Consider the following 17,893-nt stretch of genomic DNA (forward strand, 5'->3'; position numbering starts at 1 on the left):
TTGGATGCATGTAACACACTGATCAGCCAGAATATTATGACCATCTATCTAACAGCCAGTATGTCCACCTTTGGCATGGGTAACAGCAGTGATGCGTCATGGCACGGAAGCAATGAGGCCTTGGTAGGTCACTGGAGGAAGTTGGCACCAATCTTCACACACAAGTTGCCTAGTTCCCATAAATTCCAGGGAAGGGGGCGATGAGCTCTGACACCATGTTCAATCACATCCCAGATATGTTTAAAAAGGTTCAGATCTGGCGAGTTGGGGGGTGGGGGGCAGCACATCAATTGGAAATCGCCACTGTGTTCCTTGAACCACCTCATCACAATAATACTCCTGGCCTTGTAATGTGGCGCAGTATCTTGTTGAAAAATGCCGCTGCCATTGGGAAACAGGATTGTCATGAAGGGGTGTACGAGGTCTGCAGCCAGTGTTTGATACTCCTTAGCCACCTTGGTGTCTTGCATGAACTCTACTGGACCCATGGACGCCCATGTGAAAGTTCCCCAGAGCAAAAAGGAGCTGCCACCAGCTGTCTGAGCATAAAGGAGCCACTGCCAGCTGTCTCCCTCCCACAGTATAGGTGTCAAGGAGCTTTCCCCTGGGAGTCAGTGGATTAGCGACATCCCATTGGCATGATGAAAAAGATGTCAGGATTCATCAGACCAGGCAATGCTCTGTCACTGCATCAATGTCCAGTACCAATGGTCACGTGACCATTTCAGTCATAGTTGCTGATGTCGTGGTGTTAACACTGGCACATGGAGGGGTTGTTGGCTGTGCAGGCCCACTGCTATGAGGGTTCAGTGCATTGTGTGTTCACACACTTGTACTCTGCCCAGCATTAACGTCTGATGTCAGTTCCACCAGAGTTTGCTGCCTGTCCTGTTTTACCAGTCTGCACAGCCAACAATGTCCAACATCTGTAATAAAGGGTGGCCACCCAATCCCCACGATGTCTGGATGTGGTTCCACCCTGATTTCACCATGTATTGAAGACACTCATCACAGCACTCCTCGAACATCTGACAAGTCGTGTAGTTTGCGAAATGCTCATGCCAAGCCTCGGGGCCATCACAATTTGCTCTCGGCCAAACTAAGACAGATCGTGTCTCTTTCCAATTCTACACACAGACAGCACGCTCACTGACACAGCGTGCGGCACAGGAACTTCCTTTTTGAAACGCACAGCACACGGCGACTGTTACTCATTGTTGCGCGGGTTTCAGTGCAATCAAAAGAGCGAGACTTAACCTTTTTTAAAGGTTAATTTATTAGCGATCATGCAGTGGGCAAGAGGGGAGCGCACATTTGCCACTTTGGTCTGCTTTTCGAATGGACATTAGGTCATCAGAACTCAGCGTGCATTCAGGAAACAATTCAACATCTCACCTGCAGGTCGTGTTCCTGATGGGAAATCAATTTTTATGTGTCTAGACACCTTTATGGATACTGGAAGTACGCAGAAAAAGAAACCAGGACCTTCAAGAACCACCAGAACGCCTGGCTGCGTGAATACACAAAATATGTGTTATTGGAGTGGCACGAATCCCCGAGAACTTCATGAGTAGCCCCTGCATACAGAATGTGTGACTGTATGGTGTGCACTATCTTAAGTCGGCATTATTGGACCTTTGTTTTTCGAAGAGAACGATAAGGCAGTCATGGTCACTTCTGAGTGTTATGTTCAGATGACTGAACAGCTTTTTCTTCCATAACTTCAAGAAATGGATGTGGATGAGGTCTGGTTCCAACAAGATGTTACCACAGCTCACACGGTACGAACATCGATTGCCAGGTAGCGCAAGATCGTCTCAGCTGTTTGAGGAGCGATCTCCAGTGGCCTGTACACTCGCCAGATTTAGCACAATGTGACTTTTTCTGACGGGGCTATCTCAAATCCTTGGTGTATACCAATCATCTGCAGACCCAGGCTGAGCTATGGAACAATATTTGTGTTGCTATTGCCAACATCGACATATACATATAGGAAAAAGTGGACCGAAGCTTCTGATTTCGACTCTCCAAATGCGCTGAACAAGAACGGAGGCCACCTTCAAGATATCATTTTCAAAACTTAATGGAACAAAAATTTAGGTGTTACTCTTTGTAAAGAAAAAAGAATAAAATTGATGTCTCTAATACTTCCTGATTTATGATTTATTTAAATAGGGAAGTTCCCATGCCGCACCCTGTACTAGATGCACCGTGTGTGTGTCTAACAGTCTTTCCACACCAGGTGATGCTGCTATCACCTGAATGGGTTTATATCAATAATGTTCTGCCTGATAAATGTAAGTTAAATACTTGTGAACTGGTATTAAAGATTACTTACTGTTAAGACCAAATACTTACTGCTTTAGTAAAACAAGATGTTATTGGAAGCTATAAACTGACTCAAAATCAATCATAAAAATGTAAAAGTTACTGGCTAATTTTTAACATGTGATTTTCTACTTTAACACTGCATTTAAGTGGTGCCCCCCCCCCCCCCCCCCCTGAACGTGCAAACTGACACATTGTCCCACAAGATGGAAACAGAAACATTAAGAATACACTGTTGCAATCTGTTACAGAAAACTTAGTGAAGAAACAGCAGAAAGGTCAGAAATGTCACACCATGGCTACCTGAACTGTATCTTAAAATCTGTGATAAATGTAGGGAGGAAATTATTATATTAAAAATTGCGCAGTCCCTACGAGGCAAAAATGTTGAAGATGATTATTTTCACTCAGAAACATTATTGCACAATGACACAGAATTTATTACTAATTCAGAGGTTGTTCAGTCACTTAATGCATCGCTTGAATGGGCAAGTCTCCCGTTGCTAAGAGAAAAATGAAATACAAAAGTATTGCACACTAAAAGTAAGAAAAGTTTCCACAACAATGAAACACAAATCTTTTTTCTGCTTCTGCTGAAAGTTTGTCATCAAATAGCGATAGTGATGTTGAGAAATGTGAAGTTATATTCTAACACATTTACCAGGTAATTGGAGCATTATGAAGATAATGTGTGAAGTTAATGTGCCGAACTACATGACTGGACAGTCAAAAAGAGTTCTTAAAGAAAAAAATGCTTTTTGGACAATACAAATTTAAAACCATGAAAAAGCCTGCCAATAGACACAGTGGGAATTATATGTTCATTTATGAAGATGGCGTAGTTAGTAGGGCAATGCAAGGTATTAAACACTGTGTGATAGTTACTTAATCAGATGGAAGTAAATCAAAGATTTTGAAGACTCATTTTGTGTAATCTTAAAGAAGCATACAAAAATTTTAAAGACAAGAGTTCCAGCATAAAAATAGCTGTATCTAAATTTGCTGAACTGAGACCTAAACATTGTATGTTAGCTGAAGTGATACAAATGCTGTTTGTGTGTGCACAAATCACCAAAGCATAAAACTAAGCTAGACAACACTAAATTAAGACCTGTAACAAAAAGTAAAATTCAAAATTATAAGCAATGCCTCACAAAAGTGTTTGGTAACACATTGTCTATCGATTTCAACATTGGGAAATGTGTTTTTGGAAGAATCCTTCGCTGAAAATTCAACTGAAAAAGTACACTTTCACCAGTGGGTTTCAGTTGACCACTGTAATCTAGAGACTTTGGAGAAAGTTCACAGAAGTTTATTGATTTATTCTGCTCCAAGTTGTCCTCTTTGTTCAACATCACTTCATTGACAAGAAGCAGGGATATTTTCTTAATTGCACAAAAGAAAATCTGAAAGAATCAGAATTCATTGTCACATGTGATTTTTCTGAAAATTACAGCATAGTTCTACAAGATGAAGCTCAAGAGTTACCACTGGACAAGTCAACAGGTCACAATCCATCCCTTTGTTATATATTTCAAAGAGGAAAACATAGATGAACATTTTAGTTAAGTTTCTTATTCACTAGAGCACAACACAGTTACTGTATATACTAGAAAAAACTCAAAACTTTTCTGAAACCCGAATTTCAAAACCCTTCCAAAAAAGTTGTTATATTTTTCAGATGGATCTGCCACCCGATACAAAAACAAAAAGAACACACCTCTGATTCCTTGAGGAAGATTTTAAAGTATAGGCAGAGAAGCATTTTTTTGCCACAGCACATAATTATCCCGGCCTCAACCTACAGTAACATACTGTCCCCACACACTCCATCCAACAGTTTCCAACCCTTCTGTCCTGTCATCTCCTACCCGATCTCGTCTCCCACCATGTTTATTTGCAGCCATTTGCCAACCTATCCGCCTGTCTTTCCCTTCTCCTCTCCTTTTTTGTTCTTTTTCCCCACCTCTCTGTCCCACAATCTCCCAACAGTGCGCCCGTCAGCATTCCAGTCCCTGTACACTCCACCAGACAGCGTTTGTCTCTCTCTCTCTCTCTCTCTACACCTGTCCACTAATATCTCTTCCCCTTCCCCTTCTCTACCCCCTCCAGATTGCTGCTTGCATCCCACGTGATGTTGCATTCCGGCCTGTGATGCTGGAGATGGCAGTCATGTCTGCATGGTGTGTGTGTGTGTGTGTGTGTGTGTGTGTGTGTGTGTGTGTCCTCTTTACTGACAAAAGCTGTAGCCAAAACTATTGGAGAGTGTCTTTTAATCATGCCTGTCTGCAACTTGACGAGTCTTCTTTAAGGTAAGTAGCAATCTATTTTTTCCAAATTGTTGATTTTCTTATATTAAGCTATATATTATTGTATACCATAAGAAAGGGGGAGAAAAATATTGTGAAATGGTGCATATCCCAGGTCTGCAACTCAATTAGGAAAGCTTCTCCAGCAATTCTAAAACTGCCATTCCCTGTCTTTAGGCCCATTTATGGTAACTTTTCAGCTCTGTAATTCAGAAACAAGTTGACTTATCTCAGTACAATTTCTAAGTCTATACCGACAGTACACCTGTGCAAATTTTCAAGACAATCCGAGACAGTGAGGTAGAAAATGGTCTTTTTCTGTGTTAATTTGACATGAAATGACCCAAGAGAGACTACAAATGATGAATTTCCAATGGGGAAATGGAGCCCATCTATGAATATAAGCTACTTTTCAGAGTTCTATGCATGTCATGGACGGACACTTCTGAGACTGAGGGTGGCTCAGAATTGATGGAGACATACTCATATCTAAATGCACTCCCTCATCAACAGTGACTTGACAGTTGCATGGGCTGGGTAAATCCCAAGGCTGTGGTCTAATAGTGATTCTTGGTCACTTTCCCGTTGATTTCTGAAATGTTCTAGTCTCTGCCAGAATAAATTGCCATTAAGCATATTTGATCTTTACATCTGCATAGTTGGTGATGACCTAGTACTCACCCACAGACTCCTTTTGGTATTTTCTAAAGGAGGGTGGCAACAAGAGAATAATGACTTCTGAGTGTGTGAGATATTATAAAACATGTATCTGATTGGCTGAAGTTCACGGAACAACTGGGAAACACTCAACAAATGGCAACTACAGATGATGACCCAATTAACATAATAATAAACAGTACAGCAGAAGTAAATGTAAATGTTGTGTGACTAGGGCCTCCCGTCAGGTAGACCGTTCACCGGGTGCAAGTCTTTTGATTTGACGCCACTTCGACAACTTGTGCATCGACGGGGATGAAAGGATGATGATTAGGACAGCACAACACCCAGTCCCCAAGAGGAGAAAATCTCCAACCCAGTTGGGAATCGAACCTGGGCCCTCAGGATTAACATTCTGGCGCGCTGACCACTCAGCTACCGGGGGTGGACAACAGCACAAGTAGCAAGAGGAAAATCAATTTGTTTCTTCCTGCCTGCATTCCGTTCATTCAACAAGAACAGGGACTTGTACATTCACTGAATGGCAGTACTTCATGTGATTTCAGGTAACCAACCATGATCTCCAGAGGCCAACTGTCCATTTTATATTGGTTGGAAGTGACATTATTTTAATTACTCCACATACTTTCCCATTGGGCAGATTCAGTAGACTTGAAATTCTCTTAAATCTGTAGCCTGCTAGAGAATTATTTTCTTGAACATTGGAATTGTAGTGTCACCTCATCTCCAGTTAGGAAAAAATTAACCACGCATTCATATTCTGCACAGAAAATTGGTTTCCACTGTGATTTCATATTTCAAAACCCTCAGCATATGCAACAGTATTTTTCTTCAATGCATAAAGTGAGTTACTTGAGACTACCTTCTATTTTTTCCCTTCCTTGTATTTTACAGTGTTCAATGTAGAGGTATTCATCACACAAGAAAAACAGTAATTGAAATTATAAATTTTATAATTTTAGTTTGCATTTCAATGTTGAGAACATGGTGCTGATAATAATAGATTGAAGAATAGGCCAACCAGTTGTAAATAAAGGTTTATTATCCCTTTACCACAGTTTTGATATTTGTAAAAATATCTTCTTCAGAAGTATTGGCCCTAAAAATGTATACACCAGTTACAAATTATTTTTTTTTAACATAATGAAATATCAACAGAAAAATATTTGTGCAGTTAACGTACTCACATATTACATCACATGATGCAACAAGTATCACAAGGTAAAATATTTGTGTAAGTTACATGTACCTTATGTCAGAGACTAAGGGCAATTGCTACAAATATACAAACTCAGGCGATACGTAAAAATTGGGCTGCAGAGGGCGCTAAATACATGCGCATAAGAACCATGCCTTGGTTGTATTGAACAAAACAGCATTTTATAATAAAGTAAGTGTGAAAATTCCTCTACAAGGCTATTAAAAATATAAAAATTTACAAGGCTATTAAAAATATAAAAATTTACAGATATACATTCCATATAAAATTATCACTACATTTGCTGACAGAGTAATATTGTACAAAAATTCAGCCTGCTGAACATAGAGTTCTGTTTACAAAAGATCACTGTCACAAATGCAATGGGGAAAGAAGAGCAAATATAAGCTAAAACCACCTCACTATAGGAAAAAAACTTCCACTTAACACTGCAGAAGCTTAACTTATGAGAAGAATGGGACACAGTAGGCGCTATATACATGTGTGTAAGCACTGCGTCTTCCTGCTGTTAAGTAGCGTAATTTTACATTTAAGCAATATGACAATTTCTTATAGAAGGTCACTAACAAATGCTACAATTTAGAGGTTTACATTAAATATAAATGTATTACATAATGTATAAATATAAATATATCACATTTTTTCCTATAGTGAAGTTGTTTTAACTTAACTTTTGTTTGTTCTTCTTTCCCCAGTGCATTTGTAACATTGATCTTTTGTAAACAGAACTCCACCTTCTGCATGCTGAATTTTTGTGCAATATAACTCTGTCAGGAAATGTATTAATAATTTTATTCGGAATGTACATCTGTACATTTTTATATTTTTAATAGTCTTGTAGAGGAATTTCCGTACCTGCTTTACAATAAAATGCTGTTGTTCAACACAACCAAGGAGCGGTTCTTACGCGCATGTATTTAGTGACCTCTGTAGCCCAGTTTTTCCTGGTCACCTGAGTCTGTATATTTGTAACAGTTGGCCTTAGTCTCTGATATAATGTACATGTAACTGTCACAAATATTTTGTCTTGTGACACCTATTGCATCATGTGATGTAATAAGTGACTGCATTTACTTCACAAATATTTTTCTACTGATATTTTATTATGTTTAAAAAAATTAATTTGTAACTGGTGTACACATTTTTAGGGCCAAAACTTCTGAAGAAGATATTTTTACAAATATGGAAACCATGGTCAAATGATAATAAACCTTTATTTGCAACTGGTTGGCTGATTTTTCAATCTATTCTGAATTACACAGTTGCTGTTTCTCAGCCATGTTTAAGATTTTGAAATGGTGCTGATATTCACACGGGATTTTCATTTTCATGAAATACACCATAAGTCAAGCAACCACCAACTGATTCTATGAATTTAGCCTAGCAGTGAGATCAGTTACAGGAGTTTGCATTACTGAGAAAGAGAAACAATATTTTGAACACAACTGCACTACAGCAATGGTTACAGAATAGCTGGAATAAAGGACTGCCAACCAGTTGCAAAAAATGGTTTTCAAATGACCTTGACCAAGTTTTTGGCAGATCTATACCTGTCTTCTTCAGAAGGACAAACAGTTTCACATTAGCAATTCATTCAGTAAAAGCTGTCTCCATATACATTTATCAGCAATGGTCTGTATGTCCATATGTGAAAATAAAGGCCACTAGAATCAAGGGCTTGTCACATCAGGAAAAACTATCACTTAGAATAACAGAATATGTTAGTAGCCACATGCCATCTCATGAGTAGGTATGTAGCTACTACTAACATGGTCTGTTATTCATATGATTGTTACTACTGATGTGACAACCCTTGATTCTATGGACTGTAATTTTTACATATTGAGATACAGACAACTGCTGATAAATGTCACGTGGAGGCAGCTTTTACTGAGTTAATTGCTAATGTGACGCTGGCTGTACTTCTGCAGAAGACATGTATGGATCCATTGAAAACATGGTCAAAGTCATTCGAAAACCACCTTTTTTGCAACTGGTTGGCTCCTCCTGTCCTTTATTCCTGCAGGAAAAGAGAGAGAGAGAGAGAGAGAGAGAGAGAGAGAGAGAGAGAGAGAGAGAGAGAGAGAAAGAAAGAAACAAAAATAAATATATACGTGTGTAACTACGGACATATGATGGATCAATTTCTGTGTTCTGTCCAGACAGGAAGGAACTCTTGAGTTTTTTACGTTAAGAAATTACACAAAGTCTATGGTACCTGTAGAAAGAAAAAACAAAATCTCTCTCTTTCACTCATTATTGCCATTAGAGGTATCAAGTATTGTTCCATATCTCATTTCTGTCTCCCTCTTCCTCTCATCCTGAGGTGTGAGTGACCTAGCCTTCCTTTTTAACATTTCTCAACCTACCCCTCTCTGCTCTTTGAGGAAATAACAGTTAGTTCTGAAAGCTAGTATAGTGTATATACTTTTACATATATTTATCGGCAGTACTGAAATGTTGACCCCAGTAAGTAAGTTACTGGCTAGCAGTTCTGTCCCATAATTTCACAACTCTGCTTAATGAGTTGCATTCTAAAAAGGCAAGCATTGCTTACGTAATGGAACAAGATATTGAGCGTTTCCACGTAATTAGTAATTGTGAAGAAGATGACAACTGCATAAATAGTGACTGTTTAGTGAAGTTGTGTGTTTTAAGGCCTAGAATGACTGTAAATAATTTAGGAGTAAAGGTAAAAATTCACCAAATACTACAATGATGCGTCACCATTGTCACCTGAGGAAAGGCGGTTCTGCTTGTCAACAGAAAGGTGTGTGTAATCCAGTGACTCAGTGTGTGTTACACAAAGAGTAGAAGAATTTGATCTCAGTGAAAACTTGAATGCTTTGTAGATACCTAAACATTACCTTATGTCCACACTACTTGAGATGATAGCCTTCTAATACTGTGTAATGCCCTCTGCAGTTGGAAGAAAGGATGTGAAGTTAGTGAGAAACTGAAATTTTTATTTGGCTCATGAGACATGTTCAGATAGCGTAACAATAATGAGTTGCATCCAGTTCTATATTAAACTAGCTTAACGCCCGCTGCTTCACTCGCACAGACTGTATGCCCTGCAGAAATTTTTTTTGTTTTGTTTTTATTTAATAGAATTGCAGCACCTTCTAAGCTTTTCATGCTAATTAATGTCATAAAAGCAAGCACAGTCTTTTCCGAAAGTACTTCTGACCAAAAACTGATTCTGGCAGCTGAAGTTGTTAATCATGTCTTTTGTGTTCTTGTAGAGATATTTCCATAGCAACTTTCATCCCCTAACAAAAATTTCTTTATATCTAACCGAGAAGTGAAATGTCAATTTTCGTAAATTTGGCTTTTTTGTTTTTTTTTTTTTAAAAAAAAAACAAAAAAAGAAAACAGTATCGACACATTTTCTTAAAAATTCTCATCCCCTCTTGCATTGCCTTAGGAGTTGAATTTCCACAAACACTGTAACATGTATTTTTTTTATGTCTAATTGAGAAGTCAAATACCAATTTTCATACATGTACACTTAAAAATCCTTTGGTTGCTCTTAGTAATTATTTATTTTTAAAAAAACTTGCACCCACTATTTTACCTGCTGAGTGGTTGAATTTCCAAAAATGCTGAAACACGTATTTTTTTTATTTTCTGCCTGAGAAATCCAATACCAGTTTTCACAGTTCTAGCTTCAAAATTCCTTTAATAGTGACTTACTTTCAAAAAGCCTTTCATCTGCAATTTCACCCTCTTGGGAGTGAAGTTTTGGATAACTCCTTAAATGATGCCAACAGTATAAGATCCACACCCTCTACAAACCTCATGTTTCTATCCTCAGTGGTTTAGGCTGGACAATGACGAGTCAGTGAATCAACCTGACCCTATTTCACCTCCTTTGGGGTTGAACTTCTAAAAACAGTGAAACACATATTTTTTAATTTCTAACCGAGAAGCCAAACACCAATTTTCAGAGATTTAGCTTTAAAAATTCTTTCACAATGAAATATTTTCATAAAACCTCTATTTCACCCCCATAGGGATTGAATTTCCAAAAACAGTGACTTGTGCATATTTTATTTCTAACAGAGAAGCCAAACACAATTTTTCAAAGATTTAGCTTCAAAAAATATTGCACAACTAAATATTTCCAGAAAAACTTTCATCCCCCATTTCATCCCTTCTTCAAATTTCAAGTTTCTATCCTTATAGGTTTGGGCTGGGCGATGATAAATGAGTCAGTCAGTCAGAACATAGCCTTCTATACACTGATGCGCCAAAGAAACTGGTATAGGCATGCATATTCAAATACAGTGATATGTAAACAGGCAGAATATGGCACTGCAGTCGACAACGCCTATATAAAACAAGAAGTATGTGGCACAGTTATTAGATCAGATACTGCGGCTACAATGGCAGGTTATCAAGATTTAAGTGAGTTTGCCCAACATGGTGTTATAGTCAGTGAACAAGCAATGGGACATAGCATCACCGAGGTAGCGATGAAGTGGGGATTTTCCCATATGACCATTTCACGAGCGTGCTGTGAATATTAGGAATCCAGTAGAATATCAAATCTCTGAAATCGCTGTGGCTGGAAAAAGATCCTGGAAGATCGGGACCAACAATGACTGAAGAGAATTGTTCAATGTGATGGAAGTGCAACCCTTTCGCAAATTGCTGCAGATATCAATGCTGGGCCATCAACAAGTGCCAACGTGTGAACCATTCAACAAAACATCATCAATATGTGCTTTTGGAGCCAAAGGCCCACTTGTGTACCCTTGATGACTTCCTCTAGCCACCAAACTCCTCAGACATGAACATTAATGGGCATATCTGGGATGCCTAGCAATGTGCTGTTCAGAAGAGACCTTCACCTCCTTGTACTCCTATGGATTTAGGGCAGCCCTGCAGGATTCATGGTGTCAATTCCCTCCAACACTACTTCAGACATTAATCGAGTCCATGCCACAGAGTGTTGTTGGCACTTCTGTGTGCTCGCGGGGACGCTACACGATATTAGGCAGGTGTACCAGTTCTTTCTTTAATTTCAGTTACCTTTGATCCTGAATGTAAATTACAAACGGAACATGGTGGTTGGAAAGTTACAGACTTGTGCCACCTTTGGTCGCAAATGAGACAGTCATTTCGTACTGTTGTAAAGTTATTTTATTGATTGGGTTTTAACAGTTAATATTGTCTATATTAGGTAAAAAAGATGTGTTAGCGTTTGTTCGAGTTCATAACACTAAAGTTTCACATTTCCTCTTATATTAACACATTACAAAGTTAAAAGTTTGTAAAAGGGTAATTGCGCACTCAGCTTCAAATCTGTTTACAACAAACACAAAATAAACCTCACCTAAATTTATTTGTTTATATTTTTATTTCATATTAAAGGTTAAGTACTAGAGTACTTTTTGTGTAAATATGTAATGTAACAGAAGTTGGATTTTGCTGAAGTTTATATCTACATACACATCTACAGCTACACTAAACAAAACACGTGAGATGCAAGGCAGAGGGTACATCCCACTGTACCAGTTATTACGGTTTCCTCCCATTCTATTCATGTACGGAGCGTCAGAAAAATGATATTTTGAATGCCTCCGTGCGTGTAGTAATTATGCTAATCTTATCCTCATGATTCCTTCCAGTTCAGTTCCTTCAATACCTCTGTGACACTCTCCCATGGATCAAACAAACCTATAAACATTTGTGCTGCTCTTCTCTGTATATGTTCCATATCCCGTGTTAGTCCTACCTGATACAGGTCCCACACACTTGAGCAATATTCTAGATCTGGTTGCAAGAGTTATTTGTAACCAATCTTCTTTGTAGACTGACTGCACTTCCCCAGCGTTCTACCAATAAACCAAAGTCTATCACCTGCTTTACCCATGGCTGAGCCTATGTGATCATTCCATTTCACATCCTTACAAAGTGTCACACCCAGGTATTTGTATGAGTTGGCCGATTCCGGCAGTGACTCATTAATACTACAGTCATAGGATACTACTTCACAGTTTTGTGAAGTGCACAATTTTACACATTTCTGGACATTTAAAGCATGTTGCCAATCTTATCAATATCTGACTGAATATTTATGCAGCTTCTGTCAGATAATACTTCATTACAGATAACTGTATCATCTGCAAAAAGCCTGATGCACGTGTTAATATTGTCTGCAAAGTCATAAATATACAAAATGAACAGCAAGGGTCCCAACACACTTCCCTGGGGTACTTCCGAAGTTACTTCTACATCTGACAATGACTGTCCATTCGAGGTAACATACGTCGTTCCTACCAAAAAGTCTCAAACCCCATCAGAAATTTCACTTGATACTCCATATGATCGTACTTTTTACAGTAAACATAGGTGTGCTACTGAGTCAAATGCTTTTGCGAAAATCAAGAAATACTCCGTCTAGTTGACTGCCCTGATCCAAGCTTTCAGTATGTCATGTGAAAAAAGTGCGAGATGGGTTTCATATTATCAATGTTTTCAAAATCCATGCTGGTTGGAATTAGGGAGGTCATCTACATCTACACTCCGCAAGCCACCTGACAGTGTGTGACAGAGGATACCTTGAGTACCTCAATTGGTTCTCCCTTCTATTCCAGTCTCGTATTGTTCGTGGAAAGGATTGTCGGTATGCCTCTGTGTGGGCTCTAATCTCTCTGACTTTATCCTCAAGATCTCTTCGTGAGATATACGTAGGAGGGGGCAATATACTGCTACACTCCTCGGTGAAGGTATGTTCGTGAAACTTCAACAAAAGCCCGTACCAAGCTACTGAGCGTCTCTCTTGCAGAGTCTTCCACTGGAGTCTGTCTATCATCTCTGTAACACTTTCGCGATTAATAAATGATTCTGTAACGAAGCGCGCTGCTCTCTGTTGGATCTTCTCTATCTCTTCTATCAACCCTATCTGGTAAGGATCCCACACTGGTGAGTAGTATTCAAGCAGTGGGCGAACAAGTGTACTGTAACCTACTTTCTTTGTTTTCAGACTGCATTTCTGTTTCAGATACCTTATGTTTGAGCTCAGAATATGTTTTAAGATTCTACGACAAATAGATGTCAAGGATATTGGATGATAGTTTTGTGGATCACTTCTAATAACCTTCTTGTAGACGGGTGTGACCTGTGCTTTTTTCCAAGACCTGGGCATGGCTTTTTGTTCAAAGGATCTACGATAGATTATATAAATTATTCCGCTGCAGAGTGAAAATCTCATTCTGGAATATGCTTATTCCTAAGGCAGAATTACACTGGATAACAGCAGTTTGGTTGCTTGGATCTGTAATTTGTTTTTGATTAATTTTTCGCCTCTGAGTCCAAAAACAACCCCAGATTTTTGTCTGTCACGTCAACTTTTTCAACTATAGGATACTCTCTTTTGTCTCAAAAAAGCATACAAAACTTGCATATAAAGAGAAAACTTACCAAATATACACTTCACAAAGAATAGTTTGATTCATACAAAAGCTATATACAGTTACTCCAAGTGAAATTGTGTTCATATACAGAGTAAAGTTTTTTTTTACCAAATAGTAAACACATATATTACGATAAAAACTCTCACTTATAGCTTCTTATGGAGTTTTTAATCTATCAGCAATCTCACTTACGCTCCATCTGTTGTCAGCCATCATATGTACACCCATCTACCTTGATATACCACCTCCATGGCCAAACCTCCACGAAATTGCTCATCACTGACTGCACTAAGATTTTCCAGGAAGTCAGCGAGGAGGCTATATAAAAAAATGCAATTTCATGCCCATTTTGCAATCAAGCATTTTGAAGCTCTCCCAGAGTTGCTGGACAATTTTGGTGTAATACTGTGCTCATGTATTTCCAAGAAAGCCTTTGACAGTGTTTTTGAATGCCAACCAAGTGTTCTTTTCAAGTTCCGTAACTGTTCCAATGAAATGTTTATCTTTAGCGCGTGGCCGAATCTGTAGACCATCAAACACTCCGGCCTTTATCTTTTCCGATGACAGGCCAGGAAATGCTGAAATGAAATACTAGAAAGTCACCTTCAACTGAAAAAGCTTTAACAAATTGCTTCATGAGGCCCAGTTTTATAAGCAGAGGGGGGAAATATAATGTTCTTTCTGTATGTTTGGATCACCAGGTTTCAGGTCATATTTCGGCAGCCAATTCGATTTCACCCAATACTTCTCACAAGACCTGCTGTCCCACATACATAAATAACAAGGATACAAGGTATATCATGTTGCTGGCCAAGGATGAAGCAGACCATTTTAAGGTCAACACAAATGATCCACTAGTTCATGTGATATAGCAACAAAGCAATGACTATACTCTGAAAACCACCATGAGGTACATGGCAGAGAGTACGCCCCTTTGGACCAGTCAGGAGCATTTCTTCCTGTTCCATTCACATATGGACCACGGGAAAAATGACTGTTTGACTGTCTCTGTGTGTGTGCAGTAATTATTCTAATCTTATCTTCATGATCCCTGTGTGAGCAATATATAGGGGGGTTGTGGTATATTCCAAGAGTAATCATTTACAGCCAGTTCTTGAAACATTGTTAATAGACTTTCTTGGGATGGTTTAAAAATGGTTCAAATGGCTCTGAGCACTATGGGACTTAACATCTATGGTCATCAGTCCCCTAGAACTTAGAATTACTTAAACCTAACTAACCTAAGGACATCACACAACACCCAGTCATCACGAGGCAGAGAAAATCCCTGACCCTCGCCTGGGATGGTTTACATCTATATTTAAGAGTCTTCCAGTTCAGTTCCTTTTCAGTATCTCTGGGACACACTCCCACAGATTAAACAAACCTGTGACCATTCGTGCTACCCTTCTCTGTACACATTCAATATCCCCTGTTAGTCCTATCTGGTATGGATCCCACACACTTGAGCAATATTCTAGAACCGGACACACGAGTTATTTGCAAGCAATCTCCTTTGTAGACAGATTGCACTTCCCCAGGATTCTACCAATAAACCAAAGTCTACCACTAGCTTTACCCACAAATGAACCTATGTGATCATTCCATTTCATATCCCTACAAAGTGTTACACCCAGGTACATGTATGAGGTGGCAGATTCCAACAGTGACTCATTGATATTATAGTCATAGCATATTACGTTTTTTTGCTTTGTGAAGTGCAAAATTTTACATTTCTGAAAATTTAAAACAAGTTGCCAACCTCTGCAACACACTGAAATCTCTCTCTGTCTTCATATTCTTTACCCAGTCAAACTGAATGGCCTGTTGGGATTGCATCAATTAAATTTCTAGTGTGGAAGAAAATACACTTCAAGTTTCGCTTTGAGCTATCGATTAATTATCACCATTCAGTAGTGTTATAGGCTGGAACTCCCAACTCCTACACTGAACCACATACATTATGGCAATATACTAATCCATCATCAATTCAAAAATAGTGCAGAAAAGTACTTTCTGCTAATTGAATGTAGGATACCTCAGCTTCTTTTTGAAGCAAGTTTTTTTCATGCTGTCTTGATGCTAACAGTTCTGAAGTGTTTTTGGCTAGTCCCACACACTGTTTCGAATAATTCAACTCATGCTGCTGAAATCTCACACAAACAATATCATCTTCAAAGGCAAAATCTTCATTTTGGGGTCATGTTGATCTTTACCAGACTCATACTCCTATATTTCCAAAGAGCGTAATTCTGTGAAAACTGGCACTGGGATTTCAGTTGATGAACACAGCAGGCATACAGCTGATGGGGAAACTAGGATTATTTTACATTTGTTTTTCTTGTTGTATCCTGGAGTTTTCACTATAGGGAAGTAACAATTAATTGAGAGATCTAAAGGCTTTCACCTAATTATAGGTGTACAAAAATGGAAGTTTATCACATTTCTTTGGATGACATATGTAAACATTATGCTTGCAAACTTTGTAAGAGACCCATGATTTATCTTAACCCCAAATTCCATTTTAAAATAGGCACAATGGGCTTGCCTTAAAAATGTAACAATGTTTGTTCTCTGACTGGGAATGGTAAAACTGCCACTTATAAACAAAATGAATCATAGCTGTTTAAGCACTCACAACATGAACTACTAAAGGCAGACGTAAGGAAAGGTTTTTATTCATACATAAATAAAAACTAAACCCTGCTAATCCAGGTATATAAACAAGAGCTCAGACTCAACATCAGAATGCACTTCACTGTATCAGAGTGACACAGAATGTCTCACTACAGTATTGCAAGCATAACTGAACTGATATATATAATATGAACCTGTTGCTAGTTTGCTACGGCATCATTCATCCCTCTCCTCGTCTCTTCGAGAAGGTTTATGTCAGCCAATAGGAGAGCAATAGTGCTTGTTGTGTTCCACGGTAGTCACATTCACATACAGAGTACAGAAAAAACTTGATGTGGTAGAAGAAAACTGCCCATAGTTTTGAAATAAACAAGCCTATTTAACTCTAAAACGGATCAAAAATAGATTTCAACAGAAATTGTGTTACAAAATGTTCCCCAGTGTTATAAATACAATTAATGTCATTTTGAACCTCACCTGAGGGGGATATTTGGACTTGATATAAGGAACCTTTACCCTCTTCTCACAATCAAGGTTGAGACCAATAAGCAGAGCACAGTCAAAGAGATGTGTGTAGTGACTGTCTCTGTAGCGATTTGCAGCTCTCCGAGTCAATTGTGACACATGACTTGATACTCGCCGCACATATACTTTTCGTTCCTCTGTCAGTCTTGATAAATCCGTATTTGGCAATGGGGTTTCTTCAGGATCTGCAAAATAAAAATGGATCACACAAATTAAACTGTTATCATGAAACAATATTACTACTAATGGCCATACAAATAAAGAATGTTTCTAAACCCCTTCTTGTGGACGAGTGTGACCTGTGCTTTTTTCCAAGACCTGGGTTTGATTATTCAGACTAGTTAGCAGTATTAAAAGAAGAAAAGAGAAGGAACATTCCTAATTTCCCTATTGACAATGAGTAACAAAAGTTACCATGGGATGAAAGATTTATTACTACCTGAAGATCACACCACTCAAACTATTGGATACGAGTGACATCACTGATACAGCAGATATCAAAACAATACATCAGTTGTTCCCTATCAAATGCTTGCAAATCTATTGTAAGGAAGCAGAGCTAGAAAGGGTGGGAAGGTGGGGAGTCAGTACGATTCATCTGTGAGATGTATAAGAATAGTACATGTATGCTTTCATTGCTTGAATATACTCTAATGGTCTCAATGCTCTCTTTTTGCCTTACAGCTTGATCATGTAAACAGAAAATGTGATAACGGAGTGAAGAGTGTCAACATAAGGAACGTTTACACTTGTTTTCCTACTGGCAAAAGTAT

At 38.5% G+C, this 17,893-nt stretch overlaps 1 protein-coding gene across 1 annotated transcript in view; it reads right to left on the bottom strand.

Moving 5' to 3' along the window:
- The window catches only part of LOC124711272, a 139,327-nt gene that overhangs the window by 76,463 nt on the left and 44,971 nt on the right, over nucleotides 1-17,893 (bottom strand). The window contains exon 4 of the mRNA XM_047241256.1: nucleotides 17,073-17,305. Coding sequence (XP_047097212.1) covers nucleotides 17,073-17,305 — 233 coding nt within the window. The remainder of the gene's footprint in view (nucleotides 1-17,072; nucleotides 17,306-17,893) is intronic.

Source organism: Schistocerca piceifrons, chromosome 8, assembly GCF_021461385.2.
Source record: "Schistocerca piceifrons isolate TAMUIC-IGC-003096 chromosome 8, iqSchPice1.1, whole genome shotgun sequence".
Lineage (NCBI taxonomy): Eukaryota > Metazoa > Arthropoda > Insecta > Orthoptera > Acrididae > Schistocerca > Schistocerca piceifrons.